Source organism: Staurois parvus, unplaced genomic scaffold, assembly GCF_062004578.1.
Source record: "Staurois parvus isolate SC_StPar_1 unplaced genomic scaffold, SC_StPar_1.0 ptg000159l, whole genome shotgun sequence".
In the NCBI taxonomy this organism is placed as follows: Eukaryota; Metazoa; Chordata; class Amphibia; order Anura; family Ranidae; genus Staurois; species Staurois parvus.
This window is the reverse complement of record NW_028317955.1, coordinates 1,819,361-1,840,089: the sequence shown is the minus strand read 5'-3', so window position 1 is coordinate 1,840,089 and position 20,729 is coordinate 1,819,361. Positions and strand designations below refer to the sequence as shown.

General features: G+C 43.5%; 1 protein-coding gene and 1 long non-coding RNA gene across 3 annotated transcripts in view; one reads left to right on the top strand and one right to left on the bottom strand.

Moving 5' to 3' along the window:
* Positions 1 to 1,737: 1,737 nt before the first annotated feature.
* PTPMT1 (protein tyrosine phosphatase mitochondrial 1) lies at positions 1,738 to 16,878 on the bottom strand. The gene is made up of 4 exons (XM_089675819.1): positions 16,618 to 16,878; positions 10,380 to 10,460; positions 7,244 to 7,435; positions 1,738 to 2,194 (listed from the first exon to the last, which is right to left on the bottom strand). Exons 1-4 carry the CDS (start codon positions 16,876 to 16,878, stop codon positions 2,051 to 2,053), a joined length of 678 nt encoding a protein of 225 aa, XP_089531945.1. The 3' UTR covers positions 1,738 to 2,050.
* LOC149463088 (uncharacterized) overlaps positions 16,849 to 20,729 on the top strand; it is a 547,928-nt gene continuing 544,047 nt past the window's right edge. For both annotated transcript variants that reach the window (XR_016312512.1, XR_016312513.1), the window contains exon 1: positions 16,849 to 16,944. This is a non-coding gene — a long non-coding RNA (uncharacterized LOC149463088). The remainder of the gene's footprint in view (positions 16,945 to 20,729) is intronic.

The window sequence follows — 20,729 nt, the reverse complement described above, 5'->3', positions numbered from 1 at the left end:
AAGAAATAGAGAAGAACTGTGGAATGTAGTCCAATCATCCTGGGCTGGAATACCTGATCACAGGTGCCAGAAGTTGGTTGACTCCATGCAACACAGATGTACAGCAGTTCTCAGAAACAGTGCTTATACAACTAAATATTCATTAAGTGATTCAAAGGAAAGCAAAATCTTCAAACATTTTTCAGTTTATATAGTGAATGTTTGAGTTTGTAAAGAAGAATACAAACACTGCTATTTTTTTGAACAGTCTAATATTCACTTTTCTTCAATTTTTTTAGAGGAACAACACAAATTTGATATATTTTTCTTCATGTTTTGATTTGGAATAGAATGTGTAGTGTTCCCAATGCATTTGTGTGTATGGAAATAAAAGCTATTAGAAGGATTTTGAGCTTTATTCACTTCTTTCAACACACTGCTATTATTTTGAACACAACAGTATATTGTATGATTATTTGGTATAAGCATGTACGATAAATAAAAGTCCATATGAGTGTGATATATTGTCCTTTTATTATTGATGTAAAGTGAAAATCCTGTGCTCAGGTGAAGATACGTTCCATGTGACATTTATTCCATTCGGTGAAGTGCAGGGAATATGGTAAAAATGCACACTCACCAGATGCGCATTTAAAATATGCAGTACAATATATAAGATATAATCAGCCAGAGGTCCCCTTTAAGGTGGAATGGGTGTACAGCCTGGAAAGGATCTCCCTCCTCTGGATCTTGGAGCTGCCCTGCAGCTTAGTGTCACATGGGATTTTGTAGATTAATTGCTCAATGTAGAGCTCCTCTGCCTCTCGCTTGTAACACATGAAGATAGAAGCTGATTGGCTATCATGCAAAACTGCGCCAAATTTTGCACTGGTTTTAGTAAACCAACCCGTGTGTCAAATATTTTGCTTTGATTCTATTTTTTCATAAAATCCTTTTTTTTCACCCTGTGTCCCATCTTAGTGCTACTGATCTCCTCTAATCCTTTTCAGCCACTTCCTGTCTTCATGCACTTCTTAGCAACACATCATGGATATCGCTACGCAATGTGTAATGGTATTTATGTGACGGGGTGAGAACGTAAAAGCACAACTGGGAGACAGTTGTCACTCCATAACAGGAAGTGCCTGAACAAATACTTTCATGGTAGAATGACCAACTATAATTTTAATGAAGCCGCGAGATTTTAAAATATTGATAATAACTTTTAAATTACAGTGACATGTTAATAAAAGATTTTAGTGATCAGGTTTACAAATACTTTAATTCTTCATTTCATGTATTACCTTGCTATCCAACTGTTACCCAAGGCTTGATTTACACCTTTGCCGCTCTCCGAGTTGCGTTTGCGCAGACATAGCAGCCCGTTCATTTGAATGGATTGCTGACTGCGTTTCATGTAGGAAAAAGGTTACGGCACCGTTTTTTAAAATGCACCTCCAGAGAAATCACATGGTGCTTTTGTGCCATGTGATTTCCTGCATCTGCAAATGCGCTGTGCTTTCAGATGTGTGGGGGTGCTATTAGGAATGAATGGCAGCCATGCGAGTCTATAAAACAGCAGCGCGTTTTTGCTGTGGTGGAGAAAGGTGGGATTCCAACACCTGCAACCACCAGTACAAGTGTGAACCTAGACTACGATATATATATATATATATATATATATTGTATTTATAGGTTACTACTGCTTATGGATTATAAAAAATACTTGAGTTAAAAAAAAAAAAATTAATCAGTGACTTATGTCCAGTTTTTATTTGGAAAATGTTCCTTCGAATGAGGACAATGATCATACACACAGGTAGGGGAAAAACACATTTTCAGTCAACAGATGGTTTCGAGGTCTCATTTGTGGTAACATAATCAACTGAAGAATGTTGTTTTAAGTGCAGTTCCTTTGGGACCAATCAGGATTCAGCTTTCACTGGTCTTACTAATGTCAAATGAAGTCACATTGGTTGTTCTGAGTTACAGCACACAGCCCCGGCCCTTTCTACTGTCTTGTGTGTGTTTAACGTGAACAAAGTAGAAAATCTTGCAGCTAAACGTGTTGTCACCCTCCACCCCCTACAGATTCTGAGTTAGTGAGGGAGAGGTAAAACCTCTCCAGAATTTGATGCTGTCTGCTGCGGATCAAAATGTGTGGACGGATATTTGCTATGAAGGCAGTGGCGACATCTGGCTCCCATCTGTGTCTCTGTAAAAATAATAAAAGTATTCAGTAAGAGCCACCTTACTACAAACCAGTTATATAGCAAAACAGTCATCACATTTTTAATTGTTCCACCCCTGCTTTCTCAGAAATTACTGCCCTATTGCTATACTTACCTTCATCTTGCTACAAAGGCCCACACATGCCGATTCCTTTTCTCCTGTCATCCTATTCCTGGTTGGATGACACCCAGCATCATCCAACCTCTTCCTCTAGGTAGGCCAGTGGTTCTCAGTATTCAAGTACCCCCCAACAGGCCATGTTTAAGGAATTTCCCTTAGATAAAATAGCTCTTATAAATACACTGCTCAAAAAAATGAAAGGAACACTTTGAAAACACATCAGATCTCAATGGGTAAAAATATCATGCTGGATCTCTATACTGATATGGACTGGGTAATGTGTTAGGAACACAAGGATGCCCCATCGTTTGATGGAAATGATCAACCTACAGAGGACTGAATTCAAAGACACCCGAAAATCAAAGTGAAAAAATGATGCAGCAGGCTAGTCCATTTTGCTGAAATTTCATTGCAGCAACTCAAAATGGTCCTCAGTAGTTTGTATGGCCCCCACGTACATGTATGCATGCCTGACAATGTCGGGGCATGCTCCTAATGAGACGACGGATGGTGTCCTGGGGTATTTCCTCCCAGATCTGGACCAGGGCATCACTGAGCTCCTGGACAGTGTGAGGTGCAACCTGGCGGTGTCGGATGGACCAAAACATGATATTCCAGAGATGTTCTATTGGATTGAAATCAGGCGAGTGTGGGGGTCATTCAATGGTATCAATTCCTTCATCCTCCAGGAACTGCCTGCATACTCTCGCCACATGAGGCCGGGCATTGTCATGCACCAGGAGGAACCCAGGACACACTGCACCAGCGTAAGGTCTGACAATTGGTCCAAGGATTTCATCCTGATACCTAAAGCAGTCAGGGTGCCATTGTCTAGCCTGTAGAGGTCTGTGTGTCCCTCCATGGATATGCCTTCCCAGACCATCACTGACCCACCATCAAAACGGTCATGATGAATGATGTTACAGGCAACATACCCTTCTCTGTGGCTTCTCCAGTCCCTTTCATGTCTGTCACATGTGCTCAGGGTGCAACTTCTCTCATCTGTGAAAAGCACAGGGTGCCAGTGGCGGACCTGCCAATTCTGGTGTTCAATGGCAAATGCCAATCGAGCTCTATGGTGCTGGGCAGTGAGCACAGGGCCCACTAGAGGATGTCGGGCCCTAAGGCCACCCTCATGAAGTCTGTTTCTGATTGTTTAGTCAGAGATATTCACACCAGTGGCCTGCTGGAGGTCATTTTGTAGGGCTCTGGCAGTGCTCATCCTGTTCCTCCTTGCACAAAGGAGCAGATACCGGTCCTGCTGATGGGTTAAGGACCTTCTACGGCCCTATCCAGCCCTCCTAGAGTAACTGTCTGTCTCCTGGAATCTCCTCCATGCTCTTGAGACTGTGCTGGGAGACACAGCAAACCTTCTGGCAATGGCACGTATTGATGTGCCATCCTTGAGGAGTTGGGACTGCCTGTGCAACCTCTGTAGGGTCCAGGTATCGCCTCATGCTACCAGTAGTGACACTGACCCTAGCCAAATGTAAATCTAGTGTAAAACAGTGAGAAAAGATGAGTAAGGAAAAATATGTCAGTGGCCTTTACCTGTAAAACCATTCCTGTTTTGGGGGTCATCTCATTGTTGCCCATCTACTGCACCTATCAATTTCATTAACACCAAAGCAGCTGAAATCGATTAACAACCCCCTCTGCTACTTACCTGACCAGATCAATATCCCAGGAGTTTAATTGACTTGATGCTATACTCTGATTAAAAGGTGTTCCTTTAATTTTTTTGAGCAGTGTATAAAGCCATTCACATTGATTTAAAGCATCTGTGCAAAGTAAAGCAAATCCTGAACACATGACCTGTTGGGAACTACTACTACTACTGCATAGACATGCCTCCTGAAGCGCTATTTAGCACAATCTGTAGTTGTCATGCTTTCTGGGCCAACAGTTGTGGATTAACAGCAGCCTTGCAGGATTGTATAGCCCAACCTGCATACACATTCACCAGAGCAATAAATAGTAGCTGGGGGTGGGGGGCAACTAGTGTAGGATAACCAACACTAGAAGCAGTTCAACAATGAGTCTATAGGGGTATAATTGTCAGTCCATATGGGATAAAGTTCAAACACACTGCATGAAAGCTGCCAGGTGTAAAAAGCGACTCTGTGAACAAATCAAAGAGAGAAACAGCAGCGCCATCTGAGTGTAGTATTAAAAGAAAGCACTTTAATGGTTAATTAGCAACTGACAAAATGAAGAATGGTGTCACACATGTCAAACCAATCTCCTCTCCGCACTGTACACATCCAGACTGCTGCAAGCAGTGTGTCAGGCCATCTGAAGGATGAAGGAGCATGCATGCTTCGAACACGTGACACCTCCTGCCTTTACTTCCATTCTGACGTCACAGCGGTCAGCACTCGTGCGTTAGTACCATCTGGGGAGCTCTGAAAGCCACCAGCATGGCTGAGGCTGAAGATCACACTTCTTGCAGGGGTCCGGATGTGTACAGCGTGGAGAGGAGATTTGTTTGACATGTGTAACATGTCAGTTGCTAATTAACCATGAAATAGTGTGCTTTCTTTTAATACTACACTCAGATGGCGCTGCTGTTTTCCTCTTTGGTTTGCTCTGCAGCAATGTCAGCATTGCATGCAGGAAAATGTAATTCAGTTGACATATAAGCACTGTCTGTTCAAACCCACCCACATAGGGATACTGGATCCAGGGAGGAAGAGGTAGTGGTGGTCATGTGACCATCACTTTTAGTGCAGTTATGAGGTATTTGGGAAATTTCTGGGTATTAAAATAAGTGGGGAGGTGTGCAGGTAGGGCAGGGATAATAGGCTGTAGGATGTAGAATATTAAAGCCCAACCCCAGGAAAATAGCTTGGATAGGTTTAGAAAGGAAGGTGTAGAACACATCATTTTTTTTTTCAATTACTTATTTAGGACTCAAATGCAAGCACAGGTATAGGTGGAGATCTCCCAGCCACAGTTGGAGATAGTGACAAAATACTATTAGACAGAGGCAATCACGTACAACCTGGCATACATACCTTTGCCCTGAATGTGCCAGTTGAAACCTGGTTGTCTTCCACTGAATGCAAATGAGGGAATGCCCCAGATGTATACTGGATAAAAAGAAGCTTGCACTTGTGGCGTAAGGTATTTCCAAGGCCAGCAATACAAAGATGTTGACGTGTGGCAGTGTGGAGGGATAGCCCTTAAGGGCTGGGGGGACAGGGGTAGGGGGTAGTTTACAGGTAAAGGAAGACAGAGGGGAAAAAAAAAAAAAGAAATGGATACAGAGGGGTTGGGGAGAATGGATTAAAGGCTAAAGTTCACCTTTACAATTAAAATATTAAATTCACATACCTGTATTTTTCTAGGTAAAAAAATGTGCTTTTATTATTTTTTAAACCAGGAGCCTGCAGAGTATTGCACTTGCGATCAGGCTCCTGCACACACTACCTACAGCTCTGTTGCCTGTACCTCTGTATGGGCTGTCATTTGCAGAGCTGTAGGCAATTGTGAATGAATTATGGGCGTGCTGATCAGCGTTGTGAATGGATTATGGGCATGCTGATCAGTGTTCCTGCAGTTCATTCAAACTACAAGTCCATTTGTCACGGTGGCAGATGGGGTTGTAGTTTATCTATTCGCAGGAATCTGTGAATGAATGACGAGGCTGTGTGGTTGGAGACCTGTAAAGCCGCACTATTTTTAAACAGAGACAACGGGGAGAAGAACTCCTGCCTGCTGTCACTCTGGGGGGGTGAGTTAAGGGGAGAGAGGGGCAGGTGCTGGAACATGGTACATGTTCCACCCTAAATATGGGTTGCATGTGCAACATGCTCCAGAGGTGAGCTTATATTGTAAGGAGATGGAATTGATTGATGGAAGGCTATGGAGGAAAAAGAAGGATCCTGAGTTGTCCTACAGTTTTTATTTGTTTTCCAATGTCCAGTGTTCCTGTAGACAGCAGTATAACCTGGATGATAACCTGTTGCTTTTAAAAAAAAAAAAACCCTCAAAATCCACTGTGCAAAAATCACACATAAATACCTAACGCAGCCAGCATTAAGTACAGGAATATACACCAATATCAAAAATAAGTGCAGCACTATTAATGGGAGAATAAATAGTGATAAATTAGAATATAAAAAAAAATGCAAAAAACATAAGTCCTCTGAAAAGTGAACCCAATGAAAAGCGACCAATACTCTGAAGAGCAAATACAATCACTCGTTATGGTGGAGGACACACTGCGTTACGGGAGTCACTAAGAGATCTTCTAACACTACTTATTGAGCTCACCCTTCAGAAGACTATCACATCATACTGGGTTCACTTTTCAGAGGACTTTTATTGCTTTTGAATTTACATTTATTGTAACAGCGATTGTGTTCACTCTTCAGAGTATTGGTCATTTTTCATTGGGTTCACTTTTCAGTGGACTTATCTTTTTTGCAGTCTTTATGTTACATCACTGATTATTCTCCCATTGATAGCGCTGCACTGATTACCTGTTGCTGCCTGCATAACAAATATGCGTCATTAAAAGGGTGGGTTTTAACGCCCACACACTGCACATATGCATTAATGGGTGGCTAATGTTTGTGTGCTTAGAGCATGCTCCCCAAACAGAAACCGAGCTGTGACAGCAGACAGTTCTTGGTCTGGACAAATGGTCAGCACCTGGCAGAATCGGCTCCCAAACATGTGACCACTGTGACAGCCATCAAAGAGGTCACATGATCGCCAATCCTGTCCCACCCCTTGGTCTTTAGAACTTTTTAAAGAGATGCTGGGGCGGACAGGAAGTGGTTAAAGTCGGTATCCCTCAATGGAGTCTATTGGATTTTTACGGTGACTACAAATATCCTATTTTTCCAAACGTGTATTGTGTTTTGAGGTCTCCTTTCAGCCATATTTGTTTCAGGACTCTCACCTCTATTAAGTAGGCAGCCACCATGGTGGCACTACGAGATCTTCCAGCCTTGCAGTGGATGTAAACACTATGTCCCTTTTCTTGGTGTCGGTGTACGAACTTCACTCCTTTTTGTAAGTTCTCCAGTGATGGGACTCCAGTAAAGTCAACAGTGCTGAGTCTCAGCTGCTCCACACCAAGAGATTCCCACTGCTGCAGACAAATCATGAGACAAAAGGAAATGTTTAAAGGGAAAGTAATACATAGCAAAACACCCATGTGAAAAGCTTCAAACAGAAGCTGCCAAGGATTGCCTCCCTGACCTGTGTACTAGTGTGAGCACTGACAGTGAAGCCAAATAGGTTTCGGGCCTTGAAATGAAGCCGAATACGCTCATATTTACTGTCCTGGAAATACTATAAATCCTGGAGGCCTGAGAACGGCAACTTTACTCTGAAGATTATTAAAAGTCTGCCCAAGACATGTACCTTGGAAGTGAACCTGTGAGATGTAAAATATAGGAGTGGTCATTGGTTCATTTTTTAAAAGCTGACCTCCAGCCTTACTTTCCGTCTTGCACAGTTGTACAGGACACTCTCTTGTCCTAAAATGGCTCACTCTCATTTCACTGCACATTGTAAGCTTCTCACAGTGTTCATTAGAAGCTGCAGCAGGTAAGATACAGCACACCTCATTTTCTTGCTGGAGGACATCCATCATCATCTAGCTCATTCCCCTGCTGCCTCACTGTCCTTGGCCTTCCACTCAATGGATTTCAGTTATAGAGGCTCAGCATCACAAGTGGGTGTTACCTAGGGCGGCAATGCACACAGTTGCAGTGCAGTGGTAGTTTTCTAGCTTTCAGATAGCTGGTAAAGAGGTGACACATTGCCTATCAATTTTAAAAAGCAATCCACCACCGATCATCTTTTAGAGCGGCAGCAAAGGCTGCTGGTGTAAACAAACCCTAAGGCTACATTCACAATTGAGCGATTTGTAGCTTGAAGCTCTTAAAACGCTCAAACTTAAAAAATCAATTGTTCTCTCTGGTGCCTGTTGGAGCAATCAGGTGTGAACAGGCACCACAGAGAATAACTGTTTTTTGTTTTTTTTTTTAAGTTTGAGCGTTTTTGGAGCATCGAGCTTCGCGCGTCAAGCTACAAATCGCACAAGTGTGAATGCAGACTTGACCACAAGTTTCTTGCAAGATCAACAGATGCTTTTTGAACTTATCAAACATCCAATGCTCCACTGACGACTTTGGGGGAAATTCGATAAAGCTGTTACGCCACTTTTTCTGGCATTAATCCCTTGTTGCTGCATTATTATTATTACAGGTACTTCTTATTATTATATTATTATACAGTATTTATATAGCGCCAAAGGGTTTGCTCAGCGCTGTACAATAGCAAGGGGGACAGAATATGAGACAGGACAGAAACAATACAATACACGAGGGGTACGAGGGCCCTGCTCTTTCGAGCTTACAATCTAGGAGATACTTATATAGAGCTATCAATTTACGCAGTGCTTTTATATATATTACACATTCACATCAGTCCCTAACCCTCAAGGAATGTACAACCTAAGGTTCCTAACTCACATTCATACACGCACACTAGGGCCAATTTGGACAGGAGCCAGTTAACCTACCAGCATGTCTTTGGAGTGTGGGAGGAAATTGCATCAAATTCATGAACCATACACAACACTTTTGGTTCTGACTCGTGCACCAAGTTCTAAAATGCGCCACTTTTACATTGTGGCGCAATCAATGCATCAAGTCAAAATAAAATACTGACAGTTCGTATCTTGGCAGACAGAGAGAGAAACTGGCGAAGAAAGATTTTGCAGAAGTGTCTCACATGCTTTCTAAATGCAGTGCAGCATGTGTCAAATTCAACTACACGTTCTAGAGAAGTACAAGAATTTGGTGCATGTTGCACCACATTAAGAACACATGAAAAAAAAAAAAAAAAAAAAGACTACAACAGTCTTTATGAAATGCAGGGATTACGTCCATGCACTCCCAGGTACAGGTGCTGGCTCCCTAAGCAGTCAGTGATCTGCTAAACTTCCAAGGAGAGATTGAAGCCATGGACTGGAATTGAAGCCACTGGTAAATGTTAATTGTGAATAAGCTCTCCGCTGAGTTAAAGCGAAACTTCACCCAAAAAGGGAAATTCCACTTTTCTTCCTCCCCCCCATCATATTTGGAATGTCTTCTTTTAGGGAGGGGGGGGGGGCGGTACCTAGTTTTGACAAGTACCTGTTTCCACATCTGCTCCGAACACATAGGTGAATGGAGCAGAAGTTCGCTCTCCGTCCTCTCCCTGCAGCCTCTTGAGGCACATCACAGGTCCCAGGGGACTGCAGGACCATTCACAGGGCACAGAGCGGATTGCGCATTTGCAATTGGCAGCCGGCTGTGGCCCTTCAAGGCATCACAGCCAGCTGCTCACAGTTAAGGTGTTGGCACCAGAGACCCAAAGATTGGTGAAGAGCTGGATCGATAGCCGGAGGATAGCACTGGATCCTGGGACAGGTACAGTAAGTGGTGTGTGTTTTTGTATTTGTAGCTGCTGACTTTTACATTTTTGTTTACAGGATGAAGAACCTCTTTAAATATTTTAGAGGACTGAGGTTCGGGTGAACTTGCATGGTACTGGCTAGTACAATATAGTTTTAACAGAGGATCTCCAGTGTGCGGCTTCCTCCCTTTTTGCTTTTGCTTAACATGGACCTTCACCTCGAAAGACGATGTGAATGAACCTGGCTCCAGCCCCTCCCTCTACCACAACTGGATACAAGCCTACCTCGGTTTACGAATTTAATGCGTCTTCCGGGACGTTTCGTATTGCTAAAAACTCGTAAACCGAAACACAGTTTTCCCATAGGAATGCATTTAAAACCAATCAATCCGTTCTGGAGGTCAGAAAAAAGTAAAAAAAAAGTCTTATCTGTTCAAAACTCTTTATAAAGTGTACTTTAAAGGCATAAATACTATACAGGGACATGATTAAAAATTTCCAGAATGGCTCGAAAACTCGATGCAAAAACCGCTCCAACACGTCCACACTCGATGCCACATGCCACCCACAGACTCCAGCATGCACGGGGCTTATGATGCATGAGACCAACCAGCGAGATCACTTACCTGAGAAGAGTGGCACAGCAGTCTGGTTTCATATTCCTCATTCATAGTAATGACCCCACGTACATTCTCTTCTTTAATCAACTGCAGGAAACACATGGGTGTGAATTACATCTTGCACACAGAAATTTACTACATCACATAGGTCACAGAACAGCGCGGATTAATCGTATCCAATACTTCTTATAGCCATACATGAGAAATGTTGGATTTTTATTATTACAGCGATTTACAGGATACACAAAATTCCAAATAAACCCCACCCAATCAGTTGAATACATTTTTAAAAATAATAAATAAATCCGGTGTATATAAACTATCCTAAATATTAGTCTAACGTGCAAAAGTCATTGCTGCCACCATAATCAATGTCAAAGCTGTTTCACATATCCAAATTACTATATAATCCAGATATAAGGTAGCGGTAAGGGAATCAAATTATTATCAAAATCATAGCAGTCAGACATCACTAACCTGATCAAATCACTGTTTTTGGTAGAAATTATATTTCTACATGGCAAATAATTTACTAGCAAGTGTAGTAGAGTAATAGAAATCCAACAGACCCAACAGTCATGACATGCATGCTGCTGATTCTGTGTAATTGAATCACTAATTGAAAGGGGCATGTTCAAAATAATAGCAGTGTGGAGTTCTATTAGTGAGGTCATTCATTCTTTGAAAAACAGGTGGCAATTATTGCTCTTATTTAACTAGCTGCCGACCGCAGATAGCCGAATGACAGCTGCACTGCGGCCGGCCAGTTCTGAGTGGACGTCATATGACGTCCTCCCAGAACGCGCTCTCCTGCGCGCCCCAGGGGGCGCGCACATGGCGATCTCCGTGATCCCTGTGTCCTACGGACACAGCTGATCACGTGATGTGGTAAAAGGCTAATCACAGTGGCCTTTTACCACGTGATCAGCGGTGTCCAATGACACGCTGATCAGAGGGAAATGCAAGTGCCGGTTCTCGGCTGCACTTTCCTCACGCTGTCAGATCGTGAGGAAAGTACTACCGAGAACCGGCAGTTGTCAGAGCGGGGATCGGCACCGATCATCGGGGCACTGATGATCAGTGCCCTGATGATCGGTGCCCAGCAGTGCCACCCGCAAGTTCCGCCCACCTGTGCCCAGCAGTGCGCCCACTAGCTCCGCCCACCCGTGCCCAGCAGATCACCCACCTGTGCCCAGCAGTGCACCCACTTGTGCCACTCTGCAGTGCCACCTACCTGTGCCCAGCAGTGCCACCCACCTGTGCCCACCAGTGCCACCCACCTGTGCCCACCCACCAGTGCTGCCCACCAGTGCCGCCCAGCAGTGCTGCCAGTCAGTGCCACCAGTCAGTGCCGCCAGTCAGTGCCCAGCAGTGATGCCGGTCAGTGCCGTCTATCAGTACCCATAATCAGTGTCACCTATCAGTGCCGCCTATCAGTGCTGCATATTAGTGCCGCCTATCCGTGACACCTCATTAGTGCTGTCTATCAGTGCCGCCTATCCGTGCCACCTCATTAGTACTGCCTATCAGTGCCCATCAGTGCCGCCTATCAGTGCCCATCAGTGCTGCCTCATCAACGCACATCCGTGAAGGAGAAAAAATACCTGTTTGAAAAATTTTATAAAAGAAACAAAGAAACTTTTTTTTTTCCAAATTTTTTGCACTTTTTATATTTATAGCGCAAAAAGTAAAGCGCCCAGTGGCGATTAAATACCACCAAAAGAAAGCTCTATTTGTGAGAAAAAAAATGATCAAAATTTCATATGGGTACAATGTTGCATGACCGCGCAATTGTCAATCAAAGTGCGGCAGCGCTGAAAGCTGAAAATTGGCCTGGTAAATAAGGGGGTATAAGTGCCTGGTAGGCAAGTGGTTAAGGAAGGAAGGCATCAAATGTTGTACATGCTGGTTACAGTGCATTTCTCTCTAAAATTCTGAGGAAAATGGGTCGTTCCAGACATTGTTCAGAAGAACAGAGTACCTTGATTAAAAAGTTGGAGAGGGGAAAACATATAAAGTTACAGTAATTGTAACAGTACTCACAGGGAACGTCACACCTTCTTTCATCTTCCTGGAGCTGATTGTTGGCTGAGTCCTTGCCATTTTGGCTATTCTTCTATCCATTCGAATGGTAGTTTTTCGCTTTCTTCCACGTCTTTCAGGTTTTGGTTGCCATTTTAAAGCATTTGCAATCATTTTAGCTGAGCAGCCTATCATTTTCTGCACTTCTTTATATGTTTTCCCCTCTCCAATCAACTTTTTAATCAAGGTACGCTGTTCTTCTGAACAATGTCTGGAACAACCCATTTTCCTCAGAATTTCAGAGAGAAATGCACTGTAACCAGCATGTCCAACATTTGCTGCCTGCCTTCCTTCCTTCCTTAAATAAGGGCAATAATTTCCACCTGTTTTTCAAAGAATGAATGACCTCACTAATAGAACTCCACACTATTATTTTGAACATGCCCCTTTCAATTAGTGATTCAATTACACAGAATCAGCAGCATGCATGTCATGACTGTTGGGTCTGTTGGATTTCTATTACTCTACTACACCTGCTAGTAAATTATTTGCCATGTAGAAATATCATTTCTACCAAAAACAGTGATTGATCCGGTTAGTGATGTCTGACTGCTATTATTTTGAACACAACTGTACTTGGCCACTGAATCACTTTCACCAGGTTCTTCTTCAGAAATGCAACAGTGGCCTTAGAGGTGTGTTTTGGATCATTGTCGTGTTGGAAAAGTGAGCAACAACCAAGAGCACAGAGTGATGGTAGCATCTTCTCATTCAATATATAGAGTACATCTGTGAATTCATAATACCATCAATGAATTGCAGCTCTCCAACACCAGCAGGACTCATGCAACCCCACAGAAGGACACTGCCTCCACTATGTATAGGCACTGTGCATTTTTCTTTCTACTCCTCACCTTTGCGATGCCATATAGTTTTGAAACCATCAGTTCCAAAAACATTTCTCTTCATCTTTATCATCAATCCAGAGTACAGCATCCCAGTAGTCTTCTTTTTCAGCATGGGCCCTGGCAAATTCTAGGCAGGTTTTTTTGTGAATGTGCCTTTGGTGAGGCAACCTTAATGGACGACACTCATACATGCCATTCTGCAGTGTACAGCGTATTGTGTCACGGGAGAATCACCCCAGTTTGGCTTTCTACTTCTTTAGCAAAACTGCAGGGAACTTGCCTGGTGATTTTCTTTAACCCTTCTCATCAGAAGATGTTCCTGTCAAGGTGTTAACTTCCATGGATGGCCTGGACCTCTTTGTGAAATGGTTGCAGCTCCATCTTTGATGAATTTTTGTATCAATTTTGCTACAGTATCCTGGCTGATAAGCTTTGCTGATCTCCTTGTAACCTTCACCTTTCATGTGTAAAGAAATGATTTTCTTTCTCAGGCCTTATGACATTTCTCTTCCATGTGGTGCCATTGCTGGCAGCATGAAATGGGAGGGGTTTTCTTTAAGTAACTCCCTTTTATAATCAATTGTCTGCTGAACACCTGTGTAATGAATAGACTCACCTGGAGTTGAATTCTTGTTAATTAGGATTTTGTTGTCTAAACCTTAGTTTCACTCCTAAGACTTTCACTGGGGTGTATTCAGTTTTGCAACATGGTTTTGAATTAATTTGTTAGGAAAAATACTTTTTTGTGTGTGCAAATTAACAAATCTTGTTTGCAATCAGTGACCCGCATTTGTGGAAATATTTTGTAGTATAGTGTCCCATAGAAAATGTTACTTCTGAAAGGCAAGTAAAGATTTTCTGACAAATCTGTTGGGGTGTTCTTATTTATGCTCAGCACTGTATATATAGCCCAGTGATTACTTTTTGTGATAAATGTATATGCATCCTCATTACTACTTATGGTGGTCAATAAACACATATATAGCTCCACTATTACTTATTGTGATAAATAAATGTATACTGCTCAAAACAATTAAAGGAACACTTTTTAATCAGAGAATAGCATCAAGTCAATTAAACTCCTGGGATATTGATCTGGTCAGTTAAGTAGCAGAGGGGGTTGTTAATCAGTTTCAGCTGCTTTGGTGTTAATGAAATAAACTACAGGTGCACTAGATGGGCAACAATGAGATGACCCCCAAAACAGAAATGGTTTTACAGGTAAATTCCACTGATATTTTTTCCCCTACTCATCTTTACTGACTGTTTTTCGGTAGTTTTGCATTTGGCTAGGGTCAGTGTTACTACTGGTAGTATGAGGCAATATCTGGACGTACAGAGGTTGCACAGGCAGTCCAACTCCACCAGGATGGCACATTAATACGGCCCATTGCCAGAAGGTTTACTGTGTCTCCCAACACAGTCCAAGAGCATAGAGGAGATTCCAGGAGACAGGTAGTTACTCTAGAAGAGCTGGACAGGGCCGTAGAAGGTCCTTAACCCATCAGCAGGACCGGTTTCTGCTCCTTTGTGCAAAAAGGAACAGGATGAGCACTGCCAGAGCCCTACAAAATGACCTCCAGCAGGCCACTGGTGTGAATGTCTCTGACTAAACAATCAGAAACAGACTTCATGAGGGTGGCCTGAGGGCCCGACATCCTCTAGTGGGCCCTGTTTCAGTGCCCGGCACCATAGAGCTCGATTGGCATTTGCCATTGAACACCAGAATTGACAGGTCCACCACTGGCACCCTGTGCTTTTCACAGATGAGAGCAGGTTTACCCTGAGCACATGTGACAGACGTGAAAGGGTCTGGAGAAGACGTGGAGAACGTTATGCTGCCTGTAACATTATTCAGCATGACTGTTTTGGTGGTGGGTCAGTGATGGTCTGGGGAGGCATATCCATGGAGGGACAGACCTCTACAGGCTAGACCAGCAATGGGCAAACTACGGCCCGGCAGACCTTTTAATCCGGCCCGCGGAGCGTGGCAAACATTGCCTGTCAGGATGTAGGCGGGACAGCGTGTCGAACTCCTCTCACAGTCCGCCCTGAAGACCGGAATGGCGCGGGAACACGGCGAGAGGAACGCGCGGAGCAAAGGTAAGTGAATTGACACAATATGGAAAATGAATTACTATAGGGGGGATGAATTACTATGGGGGATGAATTATTATATGGGGGATGAATTACTATGGGGGATGAATTACTATGGGGGATGAATTACTATGGGGGATGAATTACTATATGGGGGATGAATTACTATATGGGGGATGAATTACTATGGGGGATGAATTACTATGGGGGATGAATTACTATATGGGGGATGAATTACTATATGGGGGATGAATTACTATATGGGGGATGAATTACTATATGGGGGAATAATTACTATGCTTACTATGGGGGAATATTACTATACTTACAATGGATGGCATGGTAGTGGCTGGGCCGGCCAGCAGCTAGTCCGGCCTCCGGGTCCAATATATGAACCCATTGCGGCCCTCAAGTAAAAAGGTTTGCCCACCCCTGGGCTAGACAATGGCACCCTGACTGCCATTAGGTATCGGGATGAAATCCTTGGACCTATTATCAGACCCTACGCTGGTGCAGTGTGTCCTGGGTTCCTCCTGGTGCACAACAATGCCCGCCCTCCTGGGGAGAGAGTATGCAGACAGTTCATTGAGGATGAAGGAATTGATACTATTGAATGGCCCCCACAGTCGCCTGACCTAAATCCAATAGAACATCTCTGGGATATCATGTTTCGGTCCATCCAACACCACCAGGTTGCACCTCAGACTGTCCAGGAGCTCAGTGATGCCCTGGTCCAGATCTGGGAGGAAATCCCCCAGGACACCATCCGTCGTCTCATTAGGAGCATGCCCCGATGTTGTCAGGCATGCATACAAGCACATGGGGGCCATACAAACTATTGAGGACCATTCTGAGTTGCTGCAATGAAATTTCAACAAAGTGGACTAGCCTGCTGCATCATTTTTTCACATTGATTTTCGGGGTGTCTTTGAATTCAGTCCTCTGTAGGTTGATCATTTTCATTTCCATCAAACGATGGGGCATCCTTACGTTCCTAACACATTACCCCGTCCATATCAGTATGGAGATCCAGCATGAGATTTTTCCCCATTGAGATCTGATGTGTTTTCCAAGTGTTCCTTTCATGCTTTCAGCAGTGTGTATACAGCCCCATTACTAATAACTGTGATAAATAAGAGGTTTAATATTATTATGACTTCATTCAACCACACGACCTCCAGCTGTCTGCGGGAAGCGAAGCACGCATGCGCGCTAACCTTGTCACTCATCCCACGGAAGGGCAGCGCTCCCAGGATAACCGTCTCATCGATCCTGTCATACCACTTCCGGCTGGAGACCTTCTCCATCACCACGTTGTACAGCAAGGTCGGGTAAAATAGTACTCGGGTCGCCACCGACTGCACAGGCATGATTTCCATGAAGCATGTTAGGCGACCGACTGTATCTGCACAATCGCCATATTGGTTGCTGGCGCTTCCGCCCTCGTAGCTGAAAGGACGGAAGTTGTTGGACGCCATACTTGATGAGGGAAAGTGTGAGGAACCGTTATGAGGGAAAGACGGGCTGCTGTTGCTAACTTTTTTGTAAGTGCGTCCATCCCGGTACTTCGCTTCTCTGCTGGTTGTTCACTTACCTGGAGCAAGCATACATACAGTGAGGTTTTTTACATGCGTGTTCTTATTAGCTAGTGAAAGTGTACCTCCAACAATTAGAACTTGAAGAGACACAGAGAGAGCTCTCTATACAGCCTTCCTACACATTTCACAATCCAAACACCTACAAACCACTTGTGTTACGAGCTATTGGTGGTCAGTGGCAGTAGAAAAAGCCCCTTCCCCTAATAAAGGGTGGTCAGTGGCAGTAGGAAAAGCCCCTCCCCCTAATAATTGGTGGTCAGTGGCAGTAGGAAAAGCCCCTCCCCCTAATAATTGGTGGTCAGTGGCAGTAGGAAAAGCCCCTTCCCTAATTGGTGGTCAGGGGCAGTAGGAAAAGCCCCTCCCCCTAATGATGGTCAGAGGCAGTAAGAAAAGCCCCTCCCCTTAATAATTGGTGGTCAGAGGCAGTAGGAAAATCCTCTCCCCCTAATAATTGGTGATGAGTAGCAGTAGGAAACCCTCTTCCAGTAATTGGTGTTCAGTATCAGCCCCTACCCCTAATAATTGTTGGTCAGTGCAGTAGGAAAAGCCCCTCCCCTTAATAATTGATGGTCAGTGGCAGTAGGAAAAGAAGCCCTTCCCCCTAATAATTAGTGGTCAGTGGCAGTACCGATAGCCCCCCCCCCCAATAATTGGTGGTCAGTAGCAGTAGGGAGAGCCCCCCCCCCAATAATTGGTGATGAGTAGCAGTAGAAATCCCCCCTCCAATAATTGGTGGTCAGTAACAGAATACCCTCCCCCTAATAATTGTTGGTCAGTGGTAGTATGAAAAGCCCCCCCCCCCCCAATAATTGTTGGTCAGTGGCAGTAGGAAAAGCACCTCCCCCTAAAAAAATGGTGGTCAGTGCAGTAGGAAAAGAATCTCCCCCTAATAATTGGTCAGTGGCAGTAGGGAGAGCCCCCCCCCACCCATAAATTTATGATGAGTAGCAGTAGAAATCCCCCCTCAAATAATTGGTGGTCAGTAACAAAATTCCCTCCCCCTAATAATTGTTGGTCAGTGGCAGTAGGAAACCCTCCTCCAATAATTGGTGTTCAGTAACAAAAGCCCCTTCTCTAATTTAATTTAATTATATCCTAATAATTGGTGGTCAGTGGCAGTAGGAAAAGCCCTTTCCCCTAATAAATGATGGTCAGTGTCAGTAGGAAAAGCCACTCCCCCTAATAATTGGTGGTCAGTGACAGTAAGGAGAACCCCCCCCAATAATTGGTGATCCATAGCAGTAGGAAACCCCCCTCCAATAATTGGTGGTCAGTAACAAAATTCCCTCCCCTAATAATTGCTGGTAGTATGAAAAGCCCTTTCCCCTAATAATAACATGTTGGTCAGTGGCAGTAGGAAAAGCCCCTCCCCCTAATGATTTGTGGTCAGTGGCAGTAGGAAAATCCTCTCCGCGGTGGTCAGTGGCAGTAAGAAACCCCTCTCCAATAATTGGTGGTCAGCAACAAAATTCCCTCCCCCTAATAATTGCTGGTAGTATGAAAAGCCCTTCCCCCTAATAATTGTTGGTCAGTGGTATATAGTTGCTATATATACTGTACACTTATGCCACCGTTCTTGTACCCACCTAATACTCCTAATTACACAGAACAGAATTGACAGAAAGATAACATGTTGAAGAACTTTATTAAAACTGTTGGAAACTACTTAGCGGAAGGGAAACAAAGAAACACAGCGCCTCTAGGTGTGTACTGCGAAGATATTCAATAAGAAGGTGAGTAGTAACACACATTGTAGAATGTAAAAGCAGGCTCATAGGTAAAAGGGTGAGACGTCTATAGCCAGACGTTCAGTGACTGATCCAGAGAGTCAGGTCCGCCAGCAGATGGTGCTGTGCATGTGCAACATGGAAGGGAAAGCATACATGGTGATCATATCCCCCTTATGTATTATACATGGAGATCATATCCCCCCTTATGTATTATACATGGAGATCATATCCCCCCTTATGTATTATACATGGAAATCATATCCCCCCTTTATGTATTATACATGGAGATCATATCCCCCCTTATGTATTATACATGGAGATCATATCCCCCCTTATGTATTATACATGGAGATCATATCCCCCCTTATGTATTATACATGGAAATCATATCCCCCCTTTATGTATTATACATGGAGATCATATCCCCCCTTATGTATTATACATGGAGATCATATCCCCCCTTATGTATTATACATGGAGATCATATCCCCCCTTATGTATTATACATGGAAATCATATCCCCCCTTTATGTATTATACATGGAGATCATATCCCCCCTTATGTATTATACATGGAGATCATATCCCCCCTTATGTATTATACATGGAGATCATATCCCCCCCTTATGTATTATACATGGTGATCATATCCCCCCTTATGTATTATACATGGTGATCATACCCCCCCTTATGTATTATACATGGAGATCATATCCCCCCTTATGTATTATACATGGTGATCATATCCCCCCTTATGTATTATACATGGTGATCATATCCCCCTTATGTATTATACATGGAGATCATATCCCCCCCTTATGTATTATACATGGAGATCATATCCCCCTTATGTATTATACATGGTGATCATATCCCCCTTATGTATTATACATGGAGATCATATCCCCTCTTATGTATTATACATGGAGGTCATATCCCCCTTATGTATTATACATGGAGATCATATCCCCCTTATGTATTATACATGGAGACCATATCCCCCCTAATAATTGGTGGTTAGTGCAGTAGGAAAAGTCCCTCCCCCTAATAAATGGTAGACAGTGGAGTAGGAAAAGCCCATCCCCCTAATAATTGGTGGTCAGAGGCAGTAGGAAAATCCTCTCCCCCTAATAACTGGTGATGAGTAGCAGTAGGAAACCCTCTTCCAGTAATTGGTGTTCAGTATCTGCCCCTACCCCTAATAATTGGTGGTCAGTGGCAGTAGGAAAAGCCCCTCCCCCTAATAAATGGTGGTCAGTGCAGTAGAAAAAGCCCTTTCCCCTAATAATAACATGTTGGTCAGTGGCAGTAGGAAAAGCCCCTCCCCCTAATGATTTGTGGTCAGTGGCAGTAGGAAAATCCTCTCCGCGGTGGTCAGTGGCAGTAAGAAACCCCTCTCCAATAATTGGTGGTCAGCAACAAAATTCCCTCCCCCTAATAATTGCTGGTAGTATGAAAAGCCCTTCCCCCTAATAATTGTTGGTCAGTGGTATATAGTTGCTATATATACTGTACACTTATGCCACCGTTCTTGTACCCACCTAATACTCCTAATTACACAGAACAGAATTGACAGAAAGATAACATGTTGAAGAACTTTATTAAAACTGTTGGAAACTACTTAGCGGAAGGGAAACAAAGAAACACAGCGCCTCTAGGTGTGTACTGCAAAGATATTCAATAGGAAGGTGAGTAGTAACACACATTGTAGAATGTAAAAGCAGGCTCATAGGTAAAAGGGTGAGACGTCTATAGCCAGACGTTCAGTGACTGATCCAGAGAGTCAGGTCCGCCAGCAGATGGTGCTGTGCATGTGCAACATGGAAGGGAAAGCGTACATTATTATTATTATTATACAGTATTTATAAAGCGCCAATAGTTCGCTCAGCGCTGTACATTACAGAGAACATGTGACAGAACCTTATGTATTATACATGGTGATCATATCCCTCCTTATGTATTATACATGGAGATCATATCCCCCCTTATGTATTATACATGG

What these genes read in the sequence shown, in the direction of transcription:
- PTPMT1 (XM_089675819.1), bottom strand. Translation starts at nt 16,878, where the DNA reads ATGGCGTCCAACAACTTCCGTCCTTTCAGCTACGAGGGCGGAAGCGCC. An exon ending in TGCTGTGCCACTCTTCTCAG is followed by an intron (nt 7,436 to 10,379) that starts GTAAGTGATCTC and finishes ATTTGTCTGCAG; the next exon opens with CAGTGGGAATCTCTTGGTGT. An exon ending in TGGCTGCCTACTTAATAGAG is followed by an intron (nt 2,195 to 7,243) that starts GTGAGAGTCCTG and finishes TTATTTTTACAG; the next exon opens with AGACACAGATGGGAGCCAGA.